General features: G+C 51.8%; 1 protein-coding gene across 5 annotated transcripts; it reads right to left on the reverse strand.

The window, feature by feature from the left end:
* Positions 1-4: 4 nt before the first annotated feature.
* LOC102686308 (BAR/IMD domain-containing adapter protein 2) lies at positions 5-17,072 on the reverse strand. Of its 5 annotated transcripts, none has more exons than XM_069182895.1 (17): positions 16,689-17,072; positions 16,354-16,466; positions 15,845-15,947; positions 15,580-15,749; positions 15,403-15,496; positions 13,851-14,085; positions 12,640-12,701; positions 12,479-12,550; positions 11,387-11,524; positions 9,588-9,740; positions 9,332-9,508; positions 6,776-7,283; positions 6,490-6,691; positions 6,273-6,338; positions 5,727-5,892; positions 5,145-5,185; positions 5-4,744 (listed from the first exon to the last, which is right to left on the reverse strand). In XM_069182895.1, the coding sequence occupies exons 5-17, from the start codon at positions 15,448-15,450 to the stop codon at positions 4,672-4,674; spliced, it is 1,941 nt and encodes a 646-aa protein (XP_069038996.1). In that variant the 5' UTR covers positions 15,451-15,496; positions 15,580-15,749; positions 15,845-15,947; positions 16,354-16,466; positions 16,689-17,072; the 3' UTR covers positions 5-4,671. The 5 variants fall into 5 exon arrangements, with proteins under 5 accessions (XP_069038996.1, XP_069038998.1, XP_069038994.1 ...); XM_069182897.1 differs by lacking the exon at positions 15,580-15,749 and having other exon boundaries at positions 13,851-13,937; positions 14,010-14,085; positions 16,689-17,069; XM_069182893.1 differs by lacking the exon at positions 15,580-15,749 and having other exon boundaries at positions 16,689-17,071.
* Positions 17,073-17,149: the final 77 nt, after the last annotated feature.

Consider the following 17,149-nt stretch of genomic DNA (forward strand, 5'->3'; position numbering starts at 1 on the left):
CAGGCAGGAGCTAGCAGTCTTTATTTCAGAAAGAGAGGGTGCACAGCAGCACAACACCGGGACTCACACACAGAGCAGGGCGGCATCATGTCAGATCAGCCCCCCAGACCCTCACCCCGACAGCAGAGGGTCCCCCAACACTGTCCCAGTGCACCCAGACCAGTAACACTGCTGCCTGTGACTCTATAGAGTCTATAGGATGAGGGAGTGTGAGTGTTGTTACAGTGATACTGCTGTCTGTGACTCTAGAGTCTATAGGATGAGGGAGTGTGAGTGTTGTTACAGTGATTCTGCTGTCTGTGACTCTATAGAGTCTATAGGATGAGGGAGTGTGAGTGTTGTTACAGTGATACTGCTGTCTGTGACTCTAGAGTCTATAGGATGAGGGAGTGTGAGTGTTGTTACAGTGATACTGCTGTCTGTGACTATAGAGTCTATAGGATGAGGGAGTGTGAGTGTTGTTACAGTGATACTGCTGCCTGTGACTCTATAGAGTCTATAGGATGAGGGAGTGTGAGTGTTGTTACAGTGATACTGCTGTCTGTGACTCTATAGAGTCTATAGGATGAGGGAGTGTGAGTGTTGTTACAGTGATACTGCTGTCTGTGACTCTAGAGTCTATAGGATGAGGGAGTGTGAGTGTTGTTACAGTGATACTGCTGTCTGTGACTATAGAGTCTATAGGATGAGGGAGTGTGGGTGTTGCTACAGTGATACTGCTGTAAGTGACTCTATAGAGTCTATAGGATGAGGGTGTGTGAGTGTTGTTACAGTTATACTGCTGCCTGTGACTCTATAGAGTCTATAGGATGAGGGAGTGTGAGTGTTGTTACAGTGATACTGCTGTCTGTGACTATAGAGTCTATAGGATGAGGGAGTGTGGGTGTTGTTACAGTGATACTGCTGTCAGTGACTCTATAGAGTCTATAGGATGAGGGAGTGTGGGTGTTGTTACAGTGATACTGCTGTCTGTGACTCTATAGAGTCTATAGGATGAGGGAGTGTGGGTGTTGTTACAGTGATACTGCTGCCTGTGACTCTATAGAGTCTATAGGATGAGGGAGTGTGAGTGTTACAGTGATACTGCTGTATGGGCTCTATAGAGTCTATAGGATGAGGCAGTGTGAGTGTTGTTACAGTGATACTGCTGTCTGTGACTCTATAGAGTCTATAGGATGAGGGAGTGTGAGTGTTGTTACAGTGATACTGCTGTCTGTGACTATAGAGTCTATAGGATGAGGGAGGGTGAGTGTTGTTACAGTGATACTGCTGTCTGTGACTCTATAGAGTCTATAGGATGAGGGAGTGTGAGTGTTGTTACAGTGATACTGCTGTCAGTGACTCTATAGAGTCTATATGATGAGGGAGTGTGAGTGGTGTTACAGTGATACTGCTGTCTGTGACTCTATATTAGAGTTACCAGGGGTTAAGAAAACAGTGCTTAAAGAAAGTACAAAATTAAACAGCTATAAAAAAGCGCAGTTGTGCTACTGTGATTATTTAATGTCGTTACAGTTACTCTTCTCTGTTAATCTGGCTACACTCTGGTAGAGTAAAGACCAACATGCAGAACAATTACACTCATCTCGGCAGTGACAGCAGACCGATCCACTCCAGGTTTTACCAGATGCCTGCGGACATTTTCGATCCCGGGTTCCGTTTCTGGACTTGATCGAAACCGAGCCCGCGCGTCTCTGGAAAGCCAGGAGCGGACTGCCGGCTGTGGAGCTGGAGCCGCTGTAATACCACCAGTAAATCCCCGTTCGTGTTCAGACGCTGGGCGCCCCCCCGGTCATCACGAGTCTGCGCTGCAGTGTCCTGAGCCCCACAGACAGAGGGGGTGTCAGCCATGGCCCCCCGCACGTACCCGAATGCCTCGCCACTTCCTGTCGCCCTCTGGTCGCCCCACTGTCCCCTTCCCTTCCCTGTCGACCCCCTGACTCCTTCACTCCTTCACATCCTCACACAGCTTCCACCTCCTTTCCCAGTCCAAAGACACATGGAGCAGAGAGAGCCTACAGCTCCCATAAGCCCTTGCTGTGCCCTGTGGGTTTGTGGGAGATATAGTCCACCCTGCTCCTTTCACTCCCCTGTAACTTTTTCTCCTGAACGTCGGTGAAGAAACTACAACTCCCATGAGACCGTGCTGCAACCCTGCCAAGTTTACCCCGTCGCTGCTGCTAGAGCCCCCTGGGTTAGACGAACCAGATATGGTTCTGCTTAATTTCTGCATGTTAACGGAACTACAGCTCCCATTAGCACCAGCTGAATGGAAGTCTCCTGCGTGTCTGCTGAGGTGATCCACTGCATTGTGGTATTTGTAGTTTCCGTTCGTCTGAGAGTTCTCCTCAAAAAACAGCCTTTCAGCTGTTCCGCCAGCCGGGGGAAAGAAAACTACAACTTCCATGAGCACCTGCAGCAGGAACCCAAGTACAGCAGCGAGGGCTTAGGCTAACAGCACTGTGGGAGTTGTAGTTCCCCTCCCTCACATGACAAGACCCCTCCAGTCTCCTCCTTGTTTCCAAATAACTAAACAGTACTAATAAAAAAAAGAAAATTAAATTACCATTAGAATCTCAGATTTTCCTTCCAGTCTATTCCTGTAGTTCTGTCAGTGATCTAGTGTTTGAATCTAGTCTACCAACACACACCTATTTCCTCTAACCGTTGTCACTGTAAATACGCAGTGAAAACCTATCGTCACATGGTGGCACTTCTGTGTCAAGTTAGGATTTAGTATCTCACAGTGGCCTTTGTGAAGCTGTGCTCTGTTACACAGGGAATAAGTCCATTTTCATTTACAGAGCACACACTACACATCCCATGAGTCTTTCCTGTTGATCGCAACAGAAGGGGAGAATGGGAAATGTAGTTTTGTCCTTTGCTACTCTTAGTACTAAGACACCAGTATTTATGTTTAAAGGAAGGCTCCACAGTCTGTCCCCCCCGGATTAGTTGTGTTGCCCTCCGATAAAACACCAGTTCTCTCCAACTGCAGCACCCAATGCCAGGTGTAGCCAGTCCCCCTGGAGTCCAGCGGTGGCTCAGCAGCGCCCCCTGCTTCCCGGCGACGGTACCACACCGGCTCTGATGACGCCAGGCTCAGCTGCCTGATGAGAACGACCGCCGAAACAGCTCTCAGGGGAACAGCGAGTGGAAACGGGCTCAGTTCTCCAGAGTCTGAGGGACGCAGGAGGTGCTTCTTTACACAAAGAGCAGCGGAGGAGGGTGTCTGGGACATGTGGTTTGGCCGGACCTGCATCATGTCTGAAGTGTGATACTCTACTGTAACACTGCTGAACTTACTACACTGGACTGTAGTGCAACACTGCTGTAGTGTAGTGTAGTGTAGTGTAGTGCAGTGTAGTGTAGTGTAACTGCTGTAGTGTAGTGTAGTGCGGTGTAACACTGCTGTAGTGTAGTACAGTTTAACACTGCTGTAGTGTAGTGCAGTGTAGTGTAGTGTAGTGTAACACTGCTGTAGTGTAGTGCAGTGTAGTGTAGTGCAGTGTAGTGTAGTGTAACCCTTCTTTAGTGCAGTGTAGTGTAGTGTAACAGCTGTAGTGTAGTGTAGTGCAGTGCAGTGTAACACTGCTGTAGTGTAGTGTAGTGCAGTATAACACTGCTGTAGTGTAGTGCAGTGTAGTGTAGTGTAACACTGCTGTAGTGTAGTGTAGTGCAGTGTAGTGTAACACTGCTGTAGTGTAGTGCAGTGCAGTGTAACACTGCTGTAGTGTAGTGCAGTGTAGTGTAGTGTAGTGTAACACTGCTGTAGTGTAGTGCAGTGTAGTGTAGTGTAACCCTGCTTTAGTGCAGTGTAGTGTAGTGTAACAGCTGTAGTGTAGTGTAGTGCAGTGTAACACTGCTGTAGTGTAGTGTAGTGCAGTGTAACTGCTGTAGTGTAATGCAGTGTAGTGTAGTGCAGTGTAGTGTAGTGTAGTGCAGTGCAGTGTAGTGCAGTGCACCGCAGTGTAACACTGCTGTAGTGTAGTGTAGTGTAGTGTAGTGCAGTGTAGTGTAGTGCAGTGCACCGCAGTGTAACACTGCTGTAGTGTAGTGTAGTGCAGCGTAGTGTAGTGTAGTGCAGTGCAGTGTAGTGTAGTGTAGTGCAGTGCACCGCAGTGTAACACTGCTGTAGTGTAGTGTAGTGCAGTGTAACACTGCTGTAGTGTAGTGCAGTGTAGTGTAGTGCAGTGTAACACTGCTGTAGTGTAGTGTAGTGTAGTGCAGTGTAGTGTAGTGCAGTGTAACACTGCTGTAGTGTAGTGCACTGTAGTGTAGTGCAGTGTAACACTGCTGTAGTGTAGTGCAGTGTAGTGTAGTGCAGTGTAACACTGCTGTAGTGTAGTGCACTGTAGTGTAGTGCAGTATAACACTGCTGTAGTGTAGTGTAACACTGCTGTAGTGTAGTGTAGTGCAGTGTAACACTGCTGTAGTGTAGTGCAGTGCAGTGTAGTGTAGTGCAGTGTAACACTGCTGTAGTGTAGTGCAGTGTAGTGTAGTGTAGTGCAGTGTAGTACAGGGTGATCTGGCTGTTTTAAAGAACAGACTCACTCTGTTCCTCAGACCAGTGCAAAGTTTCTCCACAGTTCTGGGGAGATTGCTCGGTCTCATCAGACAGTGACCTCTGGCCGAGCAGGGCCGGTCCCGGTCCAGTCCCGGTCCAGATTCCTACTGGATCAGCGGGGCTGAGCGGTCGTTGGTCACTGTTTTCCGGAGCCGGACGTGAGCGAAGGGGTTGGTCCTGGGAGAGAGGGAGCAGGAAGGCGTCAGGCACTGAAGACAGCTTGAACTTTGACCTTGCCTGCCTGGGAGATCAGCCCCACCACCAGCAAGGAGCTGGAGTCAGGGGCTCAGCTCAGGTAATCACAGCCACAACAACAGACCAATACTGCACAGCCGGACACTGACCACCAGTGCCGGTCACTCTCGATCACACTCACCGCACAGCCTGACACTGACACTGACCACCAGCGCCGGTCACTCTCGATCACACACACCGCACAGCCGGACACTGACACTGACCACCAGTGCCGATCACTCTCGATCACACACACTGCCAGGAGGCACATATAACTGGGAGCAGGACTGTCTGAGTCACAAATCCCAGAGACACTTTAACTGTTTTTAAATAAATCTCATACCTTGTGGGAGAAGACGGAGGTGATGTCATCTCAGCTATCAGCTGGAGAGAGAGAGAGGGGTTCATACAGACACCCTGACTGGACACTCCAGTACATGAACACTGCACTGAGATAGAGAGAGGGGTTCATACAGACACACTGACTGGACACTCCTGTACATGAACACTGCACTGTGAGAGAGAGAGAGGGGTTCATACAGACACCCTGACTGGACACTCCAGTACATGAACACTGCACTGAGAGAGAGAGAGGGGTTCATACAGACACACTGACTGGACACTCCTGTACATGAACACTGCACTGTGAGAGAGAGAGAGGGGTTCATACAGACACCCTGACTGGACACTCCAGTACATGAACACTGCACTGAGAGAGAGAGAGGGGTTCATACAGACACACTTACTGGACACTCCTGTACATGAACACTGCACTGTGAGAGAGAGAGAGGGGTTAATACAGACACACTGACTGGACACTCCAGTACATGAACACTGCACTGAGAGAGAGAGGGGTTCATACAGACACACTGACTGGACACTCCAGTACATGAACACTGCACTGAGAGAGAGAGGGGTGTCTGACCGTGCAGGTGTCGGGGTTCACCATGCTGCAGGGCCGGGGTCGGGGGTGGAAGGAGCTCACAGGGCAGCGCTCATCGCCCAGCTCAGCGGCCCAGCGGCTCGGACCCAAGCCCAGCGTGTGCAGGCTGCCGGTACTGGTGCTGCTGAGCTTGGAGAGAGGAGGAGAGCTGAGGGAATAATGAGAGGGAGTGTGTGACAAACACACAACACAGCACACACACACTACAGCACACACACTAGACAACACCCAGAGTAGTACAGATACACACACACACTACACCCAGAGTACAGATCCACACAGGACAGGACAGACACACACAGTGTGCAGAACAGACACACAGTGCGGGACAGACACACACAGTGTGCGGGACAGGACAGACACACACAGTGTGCAGAACAGACACACAGTGCGGGACAGACACACACAGTGTGCGGGACAGGACAGACACACACAGTGTGCAGAACAGACACACAGTGCGGGACAGACACACAGTGTGCGGGACAGGACAGACACACACAGTGTGCAGGATAGACACACAGTGCAGACCTGGTGTCGGGCTGATCAGGTGAATTCTCGCAGGGCTGAGTGTACGAGAAAGGAAACCAGCCTTTCCTGAAGAAGAGAGAGAAGAGACAAACCAAGTTAGACAGAGACTCATAGACACAGAGACAGTAAGTAAGTATAGAGGGAGAGAGGCACAGAGAGGGGGACAGAAGGAGAGACAGGCGGACAGACGGACAGACAGGGGGACAGACAGGGCTACCGGCCAGTCCTCTCGTTCTGCCCGTAGTGCCAGCCCTCGCGGGGCTCAGAGATGAGTAGGGTCAGCGTGTCTCCGGCCAGGAAGTGCAGCAGACAGGCCCCCCCGGCGGCGGCCTCGCCGGCGCCCCCCTGAGGCGAGTGGGGGAACAGCGCCTCCACGCGCGCGGGTGCGGACAGGGGCAGGATGCGGGGCAGAGTGCTCCCTGGGACACAGAGACAGAGCAGAGCGCCGGTCACATTTCCCCGCCCGATCCCAGCAGCCCCCCGGCCCCCGGCCCCGGACTCACCCAGGAATCCCAGGCGCGCCTCGCTGACTGGTCTCCGTGGCAACGGCAGGGTGGCGGTGGAGTACAGCTCCGATGGGCGGGAGGGTGGCAGGGGACTGTGGGAAGGAGGAGGACTACCGGTGCCTTCTGGGGGAGGCAGTGGGGTGAGTGCACGAGACATCGGGGCACTGTGGGACTGCGGAGGACTCTGTGGGGCACTCTGGGGCACAGGTGGGCCCTGCAGGGAACTGTGGGCTGGTGGAGGACTCTGGCTGACAGATGAGGAAGAGGAAACGGGGGGATTGTGGGAGAGTGACACACTGTGGGCGGATGAAGGGAGAGGAGGCTGCTGTGAAGTGGTCAAGCTGTGGTTGCCGAGCTGGGGCCCGTGATGGGCTTGTTGGGTGTGAGGGCGGGCGGTCTGGGCTGGTGAATGCTTGGAAGACTCTTTCTGAGCGCTCGGCGGGGCGCGGGACCGAAACTGAGCGTCTCCATTGAGGAGAGGCGGGACCTCCTGGACAGAGAGCCTCTGAGAGAGACAGAAAATGCAAGGTTAATCGATCAGCACTGCGCAGCCGAGAATCACACAAAACTGTGGGTTTAACTTCTTCTGAGTCCGAACACACACACGGATTCACTCACCTGCTCTAGGGTCCAAACACACACCCATTTACTCACCTGCTCTAGGGTCCAAACACATGCCCATTCACTCACCTGCTCTAGGGTCCAAACACACACCCATTCACTCACCTGCTCTAGGGTCCAAACACACACCCATTCAATTTCAATTCAATTCAATTCAAGGTGCTTTATTAGCATGACCGATAAGTACAATCAGTGTTGCCAAAGCAAATAAAAATAATAAAATTAACATAGAACAAAACAAAAAATAGAAGTAAAATAAAATCTACAGACATGTTACAGACATTTACAACAAAGACATATTATATAATATCGACATATACTGTAGGCGGCTGGAGCATTATTGGGAGACGGACTCACTGTTCCTCAGGCTGTGACAGGAGATCACATACTGGGCTGCCAGATCAACTGAGTTCCCTCCTCCCTCTCCCAGTAGGATTGGGACCTGTTGTGGTTTTGGCAGGTGTGGGAACTCTGGGATTAGATTTCTGAATTTCGGGAAGAATGTTTCTCTAATCCCAGAGTATCTGTCACAGTGCAGTAGGAAGTGCACCTCTGTCTCTATTTCTCCCCGCTGGCAGTGGGAGCACAGCCTGTCCTCTCTGGGCAGCCAGGTCTGCCTGTGTCGCCCAGTTTCTATGGCCAGGTTGTGGTCACTGAGCCTGTACTTCGTCAGGGTCTGTTTCTGTTTGTTATTTTTTATTTTGGTCAAATATTCAGCTAGTGTGTATTGTCTGTTTAAGGTTCTGTAGCATTCCAGTTTATGTTGTGTTTGTGTGTGTGTGTCCCAGTGTGTGAGATATTGCTGTTTGATCTGTGCTGTGATGTGGTTGAATCTGGGTTGTGGTGCTCTAGCAGTGCTGTCCTGAGGCTGGTTAGTGTTGGTGTGGCTCAGGTCGGTGAGCCTCAGGACCAGCTGGCTCAGGGGGCTCTGTTTTGGGCTCAGCTCTTGGCTCAGCAGGGCTTTGTGGTGGTAGGAATTTTGGTCGCTGTTTTTTAGGTATAGCCAATACTTTAATATTCTTTTCTGTATATTTATCAACAGTGGGTAATGGCCTAATTCGGCCCTGCATCCGTTGTCAGGTGTTTTTCTCTGCACACGGAGGATGTTTCTACAGATCTCCATGTGCAGAGTTTCTGTGGGGTGCTTGTCCCATTGGGTGTACTCCTGGTCTGTGAGGGGACCCCACACTTCACTGCCGTATAGGGCAATGGGTTGGATTACACTTTCAAATATTTGGAGCCAGATTCCTGTTGGTGGGTTGATGTTGAAGAGCCTCCTTCTTATTGTGTAGAAAGCCCTGAGTGCCTTCTCCCTCAGTGTCTTCACTGCCAGGTCAAAACTCCCAGATGAGCTGACAGTGAGACCGAGATATGTGTAGCTGGATGTGTGCTCCAATGTGTTGTTGGTCAGTGTGAATTTGTACCTGTTTCCCTGAGGTCTGGCTTTCTTCTGGAAAACCATAACTCTGGTCTTGTCCAGATCGACTGTCAGTGCCCAGGTCTGACAGTCCTGCTCCAGCAGTGCCCGGTTCTGCTGCAGCCCCTGTTCTGTGGGCGACAGCAGGACCAGGTCATCTGCGTAGAACAGGAACTTGATTTCTGTGTCGTGTAGTGTGAGACCAGGAGCTGCAGACTGTTCCAACATTCCTGCTAATTCATTGATATAGATATTGAACAGTGTTGGGCTCAGGCTGCAGCCCTGTCTCACCCCACGGCCTTTGGTGAAGAATTTGATCCTTTAGTTTCCAATTTTTACTGCACACTTCCTCTCTGAATACATTGATTAAATATTTAATTATTATGTCACTTTGGAGATTCACTCACCTGCTCTAGATTCTAAACACACATGGATTAACTCACCTGCTCTGCAGTCCAAACACACATGGATTCACTCACCTGCTCTATAGTCCAAACACACACAGATTCACTCACCTGCTCCAGGGATGCGCTGGCACCCAGCTTGGCGGCACGGAGGACCTCTGCTATCCCAGCAGCCCCGGGGGAGGGTGCTGTCTGTCGAACCAGGTTGAGTGCCCTCTCTGGCAGACGGGTGGGCTGGGCACAGGACTGCTGCCACGACGACAGTTTCTGAGACAACAGCTCCCTCACCTGGGAACAGAGCCAGGTGTGAGGTGCTGGCGCCCCTGTCCCCTGAACCCCCACCCCGCGCCCGGGCTCCTGCTCTCACCCTGCAGTGGTAGCCAATCAGCAGCTTGGTCACAGCACACTGCCGGTCCACCAGGAAGCAGTAACGGCGCCGTTCTTCCGTCAGCGCCGAGCGGTAACCCACGGCAACCAGCGTGTCCAGCTCCCCCTGCCGGCGGCTCATCAGCTCTACGAACTGGACAGTCCAGAGAGGACAGGCTGAGTGACCACAGCCTGGCCAGAGAAACTGGACACAGGCAGACCTGACTGTCCAGAGAGGACAGGCTGTGCTCCCACTGCCAGCAGGGAGAAATAGAGACAGAGGTGCACTTCCTACTGCACTGTGACAGATACTCTGGGATTAAACAGTGAGCCTGTCTCTCAATAATAATACAGTGTGTGATCTCCTGTCCCAGCCTGAGGAACAGTGAGTCTGTCTCTCAATAATGATAATACAGTGTGTGATCTCCTGTCCCAGCCTGAGGAATAGACAGTGAGCCCGTCTCTCAATAATAATAATACAGTGTGTGATCTCCTGTCCCAGCCTGAGGAACAGACAGTGAGCCTGTCTCTCAATAATAATAATACAGTGTGTCATCTCCTGTCCCAGCCTGAGGAACAGACAGTGAGCCTGTCTCTCAATAATAATAATACAGTGTGTGATCTCCTGTCCCAGCCTGAGGAACAGACAGTGAGCCTGTCTCTCAATAATAATAATACAGTGTGTGATCTCCTGTCCCAGCCTGAGGAACAGACAGTGAGCCTGTCTCTCAATATTAATAATACAGTGTGTGATCCCCTGTCCCAGCCTGAGGAACAGACAGGGAAGTTCTCAGATAATGTGATTTTATTGTAATGTTCTGCTTATAAGTATCTCTTTAACAAAACTTAAGAAGGATTGAGTCAGGTCAGGTGATCTTGCCGATCAACACGAGCCAATCCAGGAAGTAAAGGGGGGTCACGTCCTGTCCCCCAAACAGCAGCAGGCGAGACAGAAAAACATCCCCTTCGCTCTGTCAGCTGAGACGGATTTGTCCCTTTACCCTAATCTGATCTGATTTCCTCCTTGAAAGAACAAACAGTTGACTGGGTTCAATGGGACCTTTTGTGTTTGTCTGAGTTACAGCCGAGTCAGCAATTTCAAATCTGGTTAGTCTGTGACACTGTGCTGTAATCACACTGTACTACAGGACCAGAGCATTGAGAGACAGCACTGTGATTTCTGATGTGTGATACTGCACTGTGCTGTAATCACACTGTACTACAGGACTAGAGCATTGAGAGACAGCACTGTGATTTCTGACGTGTGATACTGCACTGTGCTGTTATCACACTGTACTACAGGACTAGAGCACTGAGAGACAGCACTGTGATTTCTGATGTGTGATACTGTACCACACTGCACTATGCTGTAATCACACTGTACTACAGGACTAGAGCACTGAGAGACAGTACTGTGATTTCTGATGTGTGACACTGCACTACACTGCACTGTGCTGTAATCACACTGTACTACAGGACTAGAGCACTGAGAGACAGCACTGTGATTTCTGATGTGTGATACTGCACTGTGCTGTAATCACACTGTACTACAGGACTAGAGCATTGAGAGACAGCACTGTGATTTCTGATGTGTGACACTGCACTACACTGCACTGTGCTGTAATCACACTGTACTGCAGGACTAGAGCATTGAGAGACAGCACTGTGATTTCTGATGTGTGATACTGCACTGTGCTGTAATCACACTATACTACAGGACTAGAGACACACTGATTAGAACACAATCTAGAGTCACATTCTTTAATAAAACAAAAACTGAAAGGGTAGAGAGGGAGGTACCTGCATCTCTCTGTCCCCGTATTTATTAGGGTGACGGCTGGCCTGGCTCTTTCTGCGCAGTTTCTTCAGCTCCGACTGACAGCGCTCAATTGAGTCGACCTTAGACCTCCGCTCAGACTGGTACTTCTTCAGCGTGGCCTGACAAAGTCAGACAGGGAAGAAGAGTTTTTTCAGGGAGACTCATAGTCACTATACTGGACTATAGTACATCAAGGACACTGGTATCTGTCCCCACTGAGACTCACAGTCACTGTACTGGACTATAGTACATGAAGACACTGGTATCTGTACCCAGGGAAACTCACAGTCACTGTACCAGACTATAGTACATGAAGACACTGGTATCTGTACCCAGGGAGACTCACAGTCACTGTACTGGACTATAGTACATCAAGGACACTGGTATCTGTCCCCACTGAGACTCACAGTCACTGTACTGGACTATAGTACATGAAGGACACTGGTATCCGTACCCAGGGAAACTCACAGTCACTGTACCAGACTATAGTACATGAACACACTGGTATCTGTACCCAGGGAAACTCACAGTCACTGTACCAGACTATAGTACATGAAGACACTGGTATCTGTACCCAGGGAGACTCACAGTCACTGTACTGGACTATAGTACATGAAGACACTGGTATCTGTACCCAGGGAAACTCACAGTCAGTGTACTGGACTAAAGTACATCAAGGACACTGGTATCTGTACCCAGGGAGACTCACAGTCAGTGTACTGGACTAAAGTACAACAAGGACACTGGTATCTGTACCCAGGGAGACTCAGAGTCACTGTACTGGACTATAGTACATGAAGACACTGGTATCTGTACCCAGTGAGACTCACAGTCACTGTACCAGACTATAGTACATGAAGACACTGGTATCTGTCCCCAGGGAGACTCACAGTCACTGTACTGGACTATAGTACATGAAGGACACTGGTATCTGTACCCAGGGAAACTTACAGTCACTGTACTGGACTATAGTACATGATGGACACTGGTATCTGTCCCCAGGGAGACTCACAGTCACTGTACTGCACTACAGTACATGAAGGACACTGGTATCTGTCCCCAGGAAAACTCACAGTCAGGTATTTGACATCCAACTCCAGCTTTTGCTCCAGTTGAGAGAGGAGCTCAGAGTGGAACAGCTTTAGCTGTGGAGAGCAAAAAAGGAAATATAGCTGTAGGTCCAGTTTATTAATCTCATAAATTCTTAACAAAAGATAAACTTTTATAAACTAACCACTTCTTCCAGTTGGACTTGAATCTGCCGGTGGACTTCTGCCATTTGAAATAGTGTATCACCTAGAAGGTGAGCAGAATGCTGTGACTGTTGGAATTCAAAAACTAAAAATTCACTTAAAATGCCAAAATTCAATGTTTCAAGAGATACATTTGTTATACTTTATTTAACTTTATTTTGTTAACTATATGTTTGATTAGTTCTTCACTGGGATTATAGTCAGACCCCACTGACACTGACAGAGCAGTCTGAGACTCTCCAGGCTGGACTGGACTGACTGGACTGGGAGCTGGATAAGTGATTCACTGGGATTATAATCAGACTCCACTGACACTGACAGAGCAGTCTGAGACTCTCCAGGCTGGACTGGGAGCTGGATTAGTTCTTCACTGGGACTGTAATCAGTGCGAGACTCTGGGTTAGTGATTCTCTCCAGGCAGTGGCCAGCCTCTCTCCTCCCCCACTGCTGGCAGCACAATGAGGTCATGTGGTTCAGGCTGTTAATCTTGGAACAATGGCCCCTCTCTCTGCGTGTCCCAGCGTCCTCGGAGTCACAAGGAGAGGCTCAGGGGCGTCAGAGGGACCAGGGGGATGCAGGCAGGATCTGGAGAGCTTAGCTGGCCAGCAGCCACATCACCCTGCAGGTCACTGCCAGCCCACTGGAGCCCATCAGGGGGCACTCTCACCCAGCTCACGGCCCTCTGGAGCCCAGCAGGGAGAGCCTGGTCAGTACCTGGAGGGGAGACTCCTGGGAGAGTTGAGGCTGCTACTTAGAGAGGTATTAGTGGGGCCAGCAGGGGGCGCTCACCCTGCAGGCTGTGTGGCTCCTAATGCCCAAGTACAGTGACGGGGACACTAGACTGTAAAAGGCGCCATCCTTCGGATGAGACGTCAAATCAAGGTCCTGACTCTCTGTGGTCATTAACAATCCCAGGGCGTTCCTCGAGAGGAGTAGGGGTGTTACCCCAGTGTCCTGGTCAAATTTCCCCCTGGTCTGTACCAATCATGTCCTCCTAATAACCCCCCTCTCTGAACTGGCCTCATCACTCTGCTCTCCTCCCCACTGAGAGCTGGTGTGGGGAGAGTACTGGAGCATCATCCAGGTGGGGTGGAGGGGATGCCCATTACCTGTAAAGCTCCTAGAGTGGAGGGTCCAGAAAGGCGCTATATAAGTGTAAGGAAATATTATTGTGCTGCCCTGCCCCTCTTACCCAGCTCTTTCGACCCCTGGCTGTCGCTGGCCAGCTCCCCCAGCTTGACCAGTGTGTCGAAGTAGCCCTTGGCGGCAGCGGTGACCCCTGCAGGAGAGAGGGGCGAGGTTAGAGTGGCGAGTGGGCTCCGGGCACGGCGGGCGCGGCGCTGTGAGGTACCTGTCAGCGCCTTCTCATACTGCTTCCCCATGGAGACGAAGTTCTTCAGGCTGGGATTGAACTGCTCCAGGATCACCTGGACGGGAAAACAGACACAAGGAGGACCAGGTGTGTTTCTGGACAAGAGACACTGACACGGCCCAGTCACAGGGCTCTAGACTCTTCTAGTCCCTGTGGACACACTGACACGGCCCAGTCACAGGGCTCTAGACTCTTCTAGTCCCTGTGGACACTGACACAGCCCAGTCACAGGGCTCTAGACTCTTCTAGTCCCTGTGGACACACTGACACAGCCCAGTCACAGGGCTCTAGACTCTTCTAGTACCTGAGGACACACTGACACAGCCCAGACACAGGGCTCTAGACTCTTCTAGTCCCTGTGGACACTGACACAGCCCAGTCACAGGGCTCTAGACTCTTCCAATCCCTGTGGACACACTGATACAGCCCAGTCACAGGGCTCTAGACTCTTCCAGTCCCTGTGGACACACTGACACAGCCCAGTCACAGGGCTCTGGACTCTTCTAGTCCCTGTGGACACTGACACAGCCCAGACACAGGGCTCTAGACTCTTCTAGTCCCTGTGGACACTGACACAGCCCAGTCACAGGGCTCTAGACTCTTCTAGTCCCTGTGGACACACTGACACAGCCCAGTCACAGGGCTCTAGACTCTTCTAGTACCTGAGGACACACTGACACAGCCCAGACACAGGGCTCTAGACTCTTCTAGTCCCTGTGGACACTGACACAGCCCAGTCACAGGGCTCTAGACTCTTCCAATCCCTGTGGACACACTGATACAGCCCAGTCACAGGGCTCTAGACTCTTCTAGTCCCTGTGGACACTGACACGGCCCAGTCACGGGGCTCTAGACTCTTCTAGTCCCTGTGGACACTGACACAGCCCAGTCACAGGGCTCTAGACTCTTCTAGTCCCTGAGGACACACTGACACAGCCCAGTCACAGGGCTCTAGACTCTTCTAGTCCCTGTGGACACTGACACGGCCCAGTCACAGGGATCTAGACTCTTCTAGTCCCTGTGGACACACTGACACATCCCAGTCACAGGGCTCTGGACTCTTCTAGTCCCTGTGGACACACTGACACAGCCCAGTCACAGGGCTCTAGACTCTTCTAGTCCCTTTGGACACTGACACGGCCCAGTCACAGGGATCTAGACTCTTCTAGTCCCTGTGGACACACTGACACAGCCCAGTCACAGGGCTCTGGACTCTTCTAGTCCCTGTGGACACTGACACGGCCCAGTCACAGGACAGTAAGGACGATATTCATGGAAAAGTGAGGAGAGAGCAGGGAAAGGAGTGAATGATCACAGCAGAAGCAGAGTCCTGTTCCTCTCGTGTTCTTGAGTCCTCGTGGGCTCCTCTCACCTTGTAAACATTTTCCGTCATCTTGTTCACCTCGTCCGAGCGAGACATGGCTGCCTGACTTCCGCAGGGACCCTGAGTTCCTGTCACCCCAAACCTGCAGGGAGAGCACGGAGAGCAGTGAGACGCCCGCCGGTCTGACTGGACTCCGGTTCGGGCCGGCCCCCTGTGGCCCCTCACCTCCTCCTGACCGCTGGACCCCTGTCAAACAGGGCGCCCCCTGCAGGGCTGGAGCAGGAGGGTCAGTCGGGGGAGCAGGGAGCTGGCCCGTTCAGCATCGGACTCAACCGTCTCCTCCGAGAGCAGGGAAGGTCTGAGGAGAACAGGGCGCAGGACTGTCCCTCCACACACTGCAGTGTCAACAGTCGGGGAAGAGAAAACGGTTTTGTTTGCCAACGCAGGATGCGACTGGGTCTGATCCAACACGGCGTGTGCGCGAACGTACCCGAACCCGTGTCTCTGCTGTGATCTCCTCCAGCAGCGTGCGTGTAGCGCGTCAGGGGCACAGGACACGGCGAGGTCCTCCCGTTTCGTGCTGCTGTGTTGGTCTGCGGAGAGAAAGTTCTGATTTGGATAAAGGATGTGTTTTGTATTATTAATCTGTTCATTATTTTGGTGAAATACTTCATCCACTAAAGTAAATGATCTAATACTGCTCCCTCTATTCGCACTTTTAAGGTAGAATTCCCTTTTTATTTAAATCCTATTAGAAATATAGAGAATCAAAAGTCAAGACCTACAATGGCGATATGTAAAAAGTATCATTTTCAGCTTTTATTGTCAATTCCTCTGGTTGTGAAGTGTCTATTTCTGTATCTATTTTAATATTCTGTCTCATTTTTTTGTATTTGGGGTGTTTAAATTAAAAAAAAAGATTAAAAGAAGAAAGCGAGGTGCTCACAAAGGTCCGTTACAGAGTCCCGGAGCCCCAGTCCGGGTCGTGTATCATCTTACCGGCCTCTCGGTCTGTCTCGGTCTGCCCGGTCGGGGGGAGCGGGTGAGACTGGCGGCCGCGAACCCGGATCCCCTCAGGGGTCTCTCCGCCAGCGCGCAGGCCGTCCCGCCGGCTGAAAAAGCACCATTTCCAGGTTTTTCCCCCTGAATCTCTCGCAACTCCGGGGCCGGCGCGGTTGACCGCGACAACAACAAGAAACGACGATATTTTCCCGGACTGCAGCCACGCCGTCTCCCCCCGCGACCCCGGGACCCTCCGGAGCCGCGTCGCCACCTGTTGCGCCTCCGGCGGTCTGGTCTCCCCGCCTGCTCGCCGCTGCCCCCGGATTTCTTACCGTTTCCCTGCCCATCATCCGAAACCACACAGCGCCGAGCCCGGTCTCCAGTCTCCCGTCTCCTTTCTCCAGGCGGCGATACGGCTTCCTCTCGGAGTCCCAGCGCCTCGGAGCTCAGCCGTCCCCTCCTCCCTCTCTCTCCCAGACAATGTCCCTCGCCGCTCCCCCTCTCCCCCACCCGGGCGGAATATCAATGAGATAACGGGGCTCCGGCTGCCGGGCCGGCGCACACAGGAGCGACCCGACCCCCCTCTCCCGCGGCCCCGCCCGCTGGCCGCCGCTCCGCCTGTGGGAGAGACGGGAGAGAGAGCGATCCGCGCTCCCACTCGGGACAGTGGGACACACTCGGCTCCGTGAAGCTGCCCCCGTACGAACAGCACGGACGGTGAAACCCCCCTCATTGGTCTGTGACGCTGAAAGTAGCGTTTGTGCTGCTTTCGTTTCCGAGATATAGCGCCTTG

The sequence above is a fragment of the Lepisosteus oculatus genome, chromosome 23 (assembly GCF_040954835.1).
Source record: "Lepisosteus oculatus isolate fLepOcu1 chromosome 23, fLepOcu1.hap2, whole genome shotgun sequence".
Taxonomy (NCBI): Eukaryota; Metazoa; Chordata; class Actinopteri; order Semionotiformes; family Lepisosteidae; genus Lepisosteus; species Lepisosteus oculatus.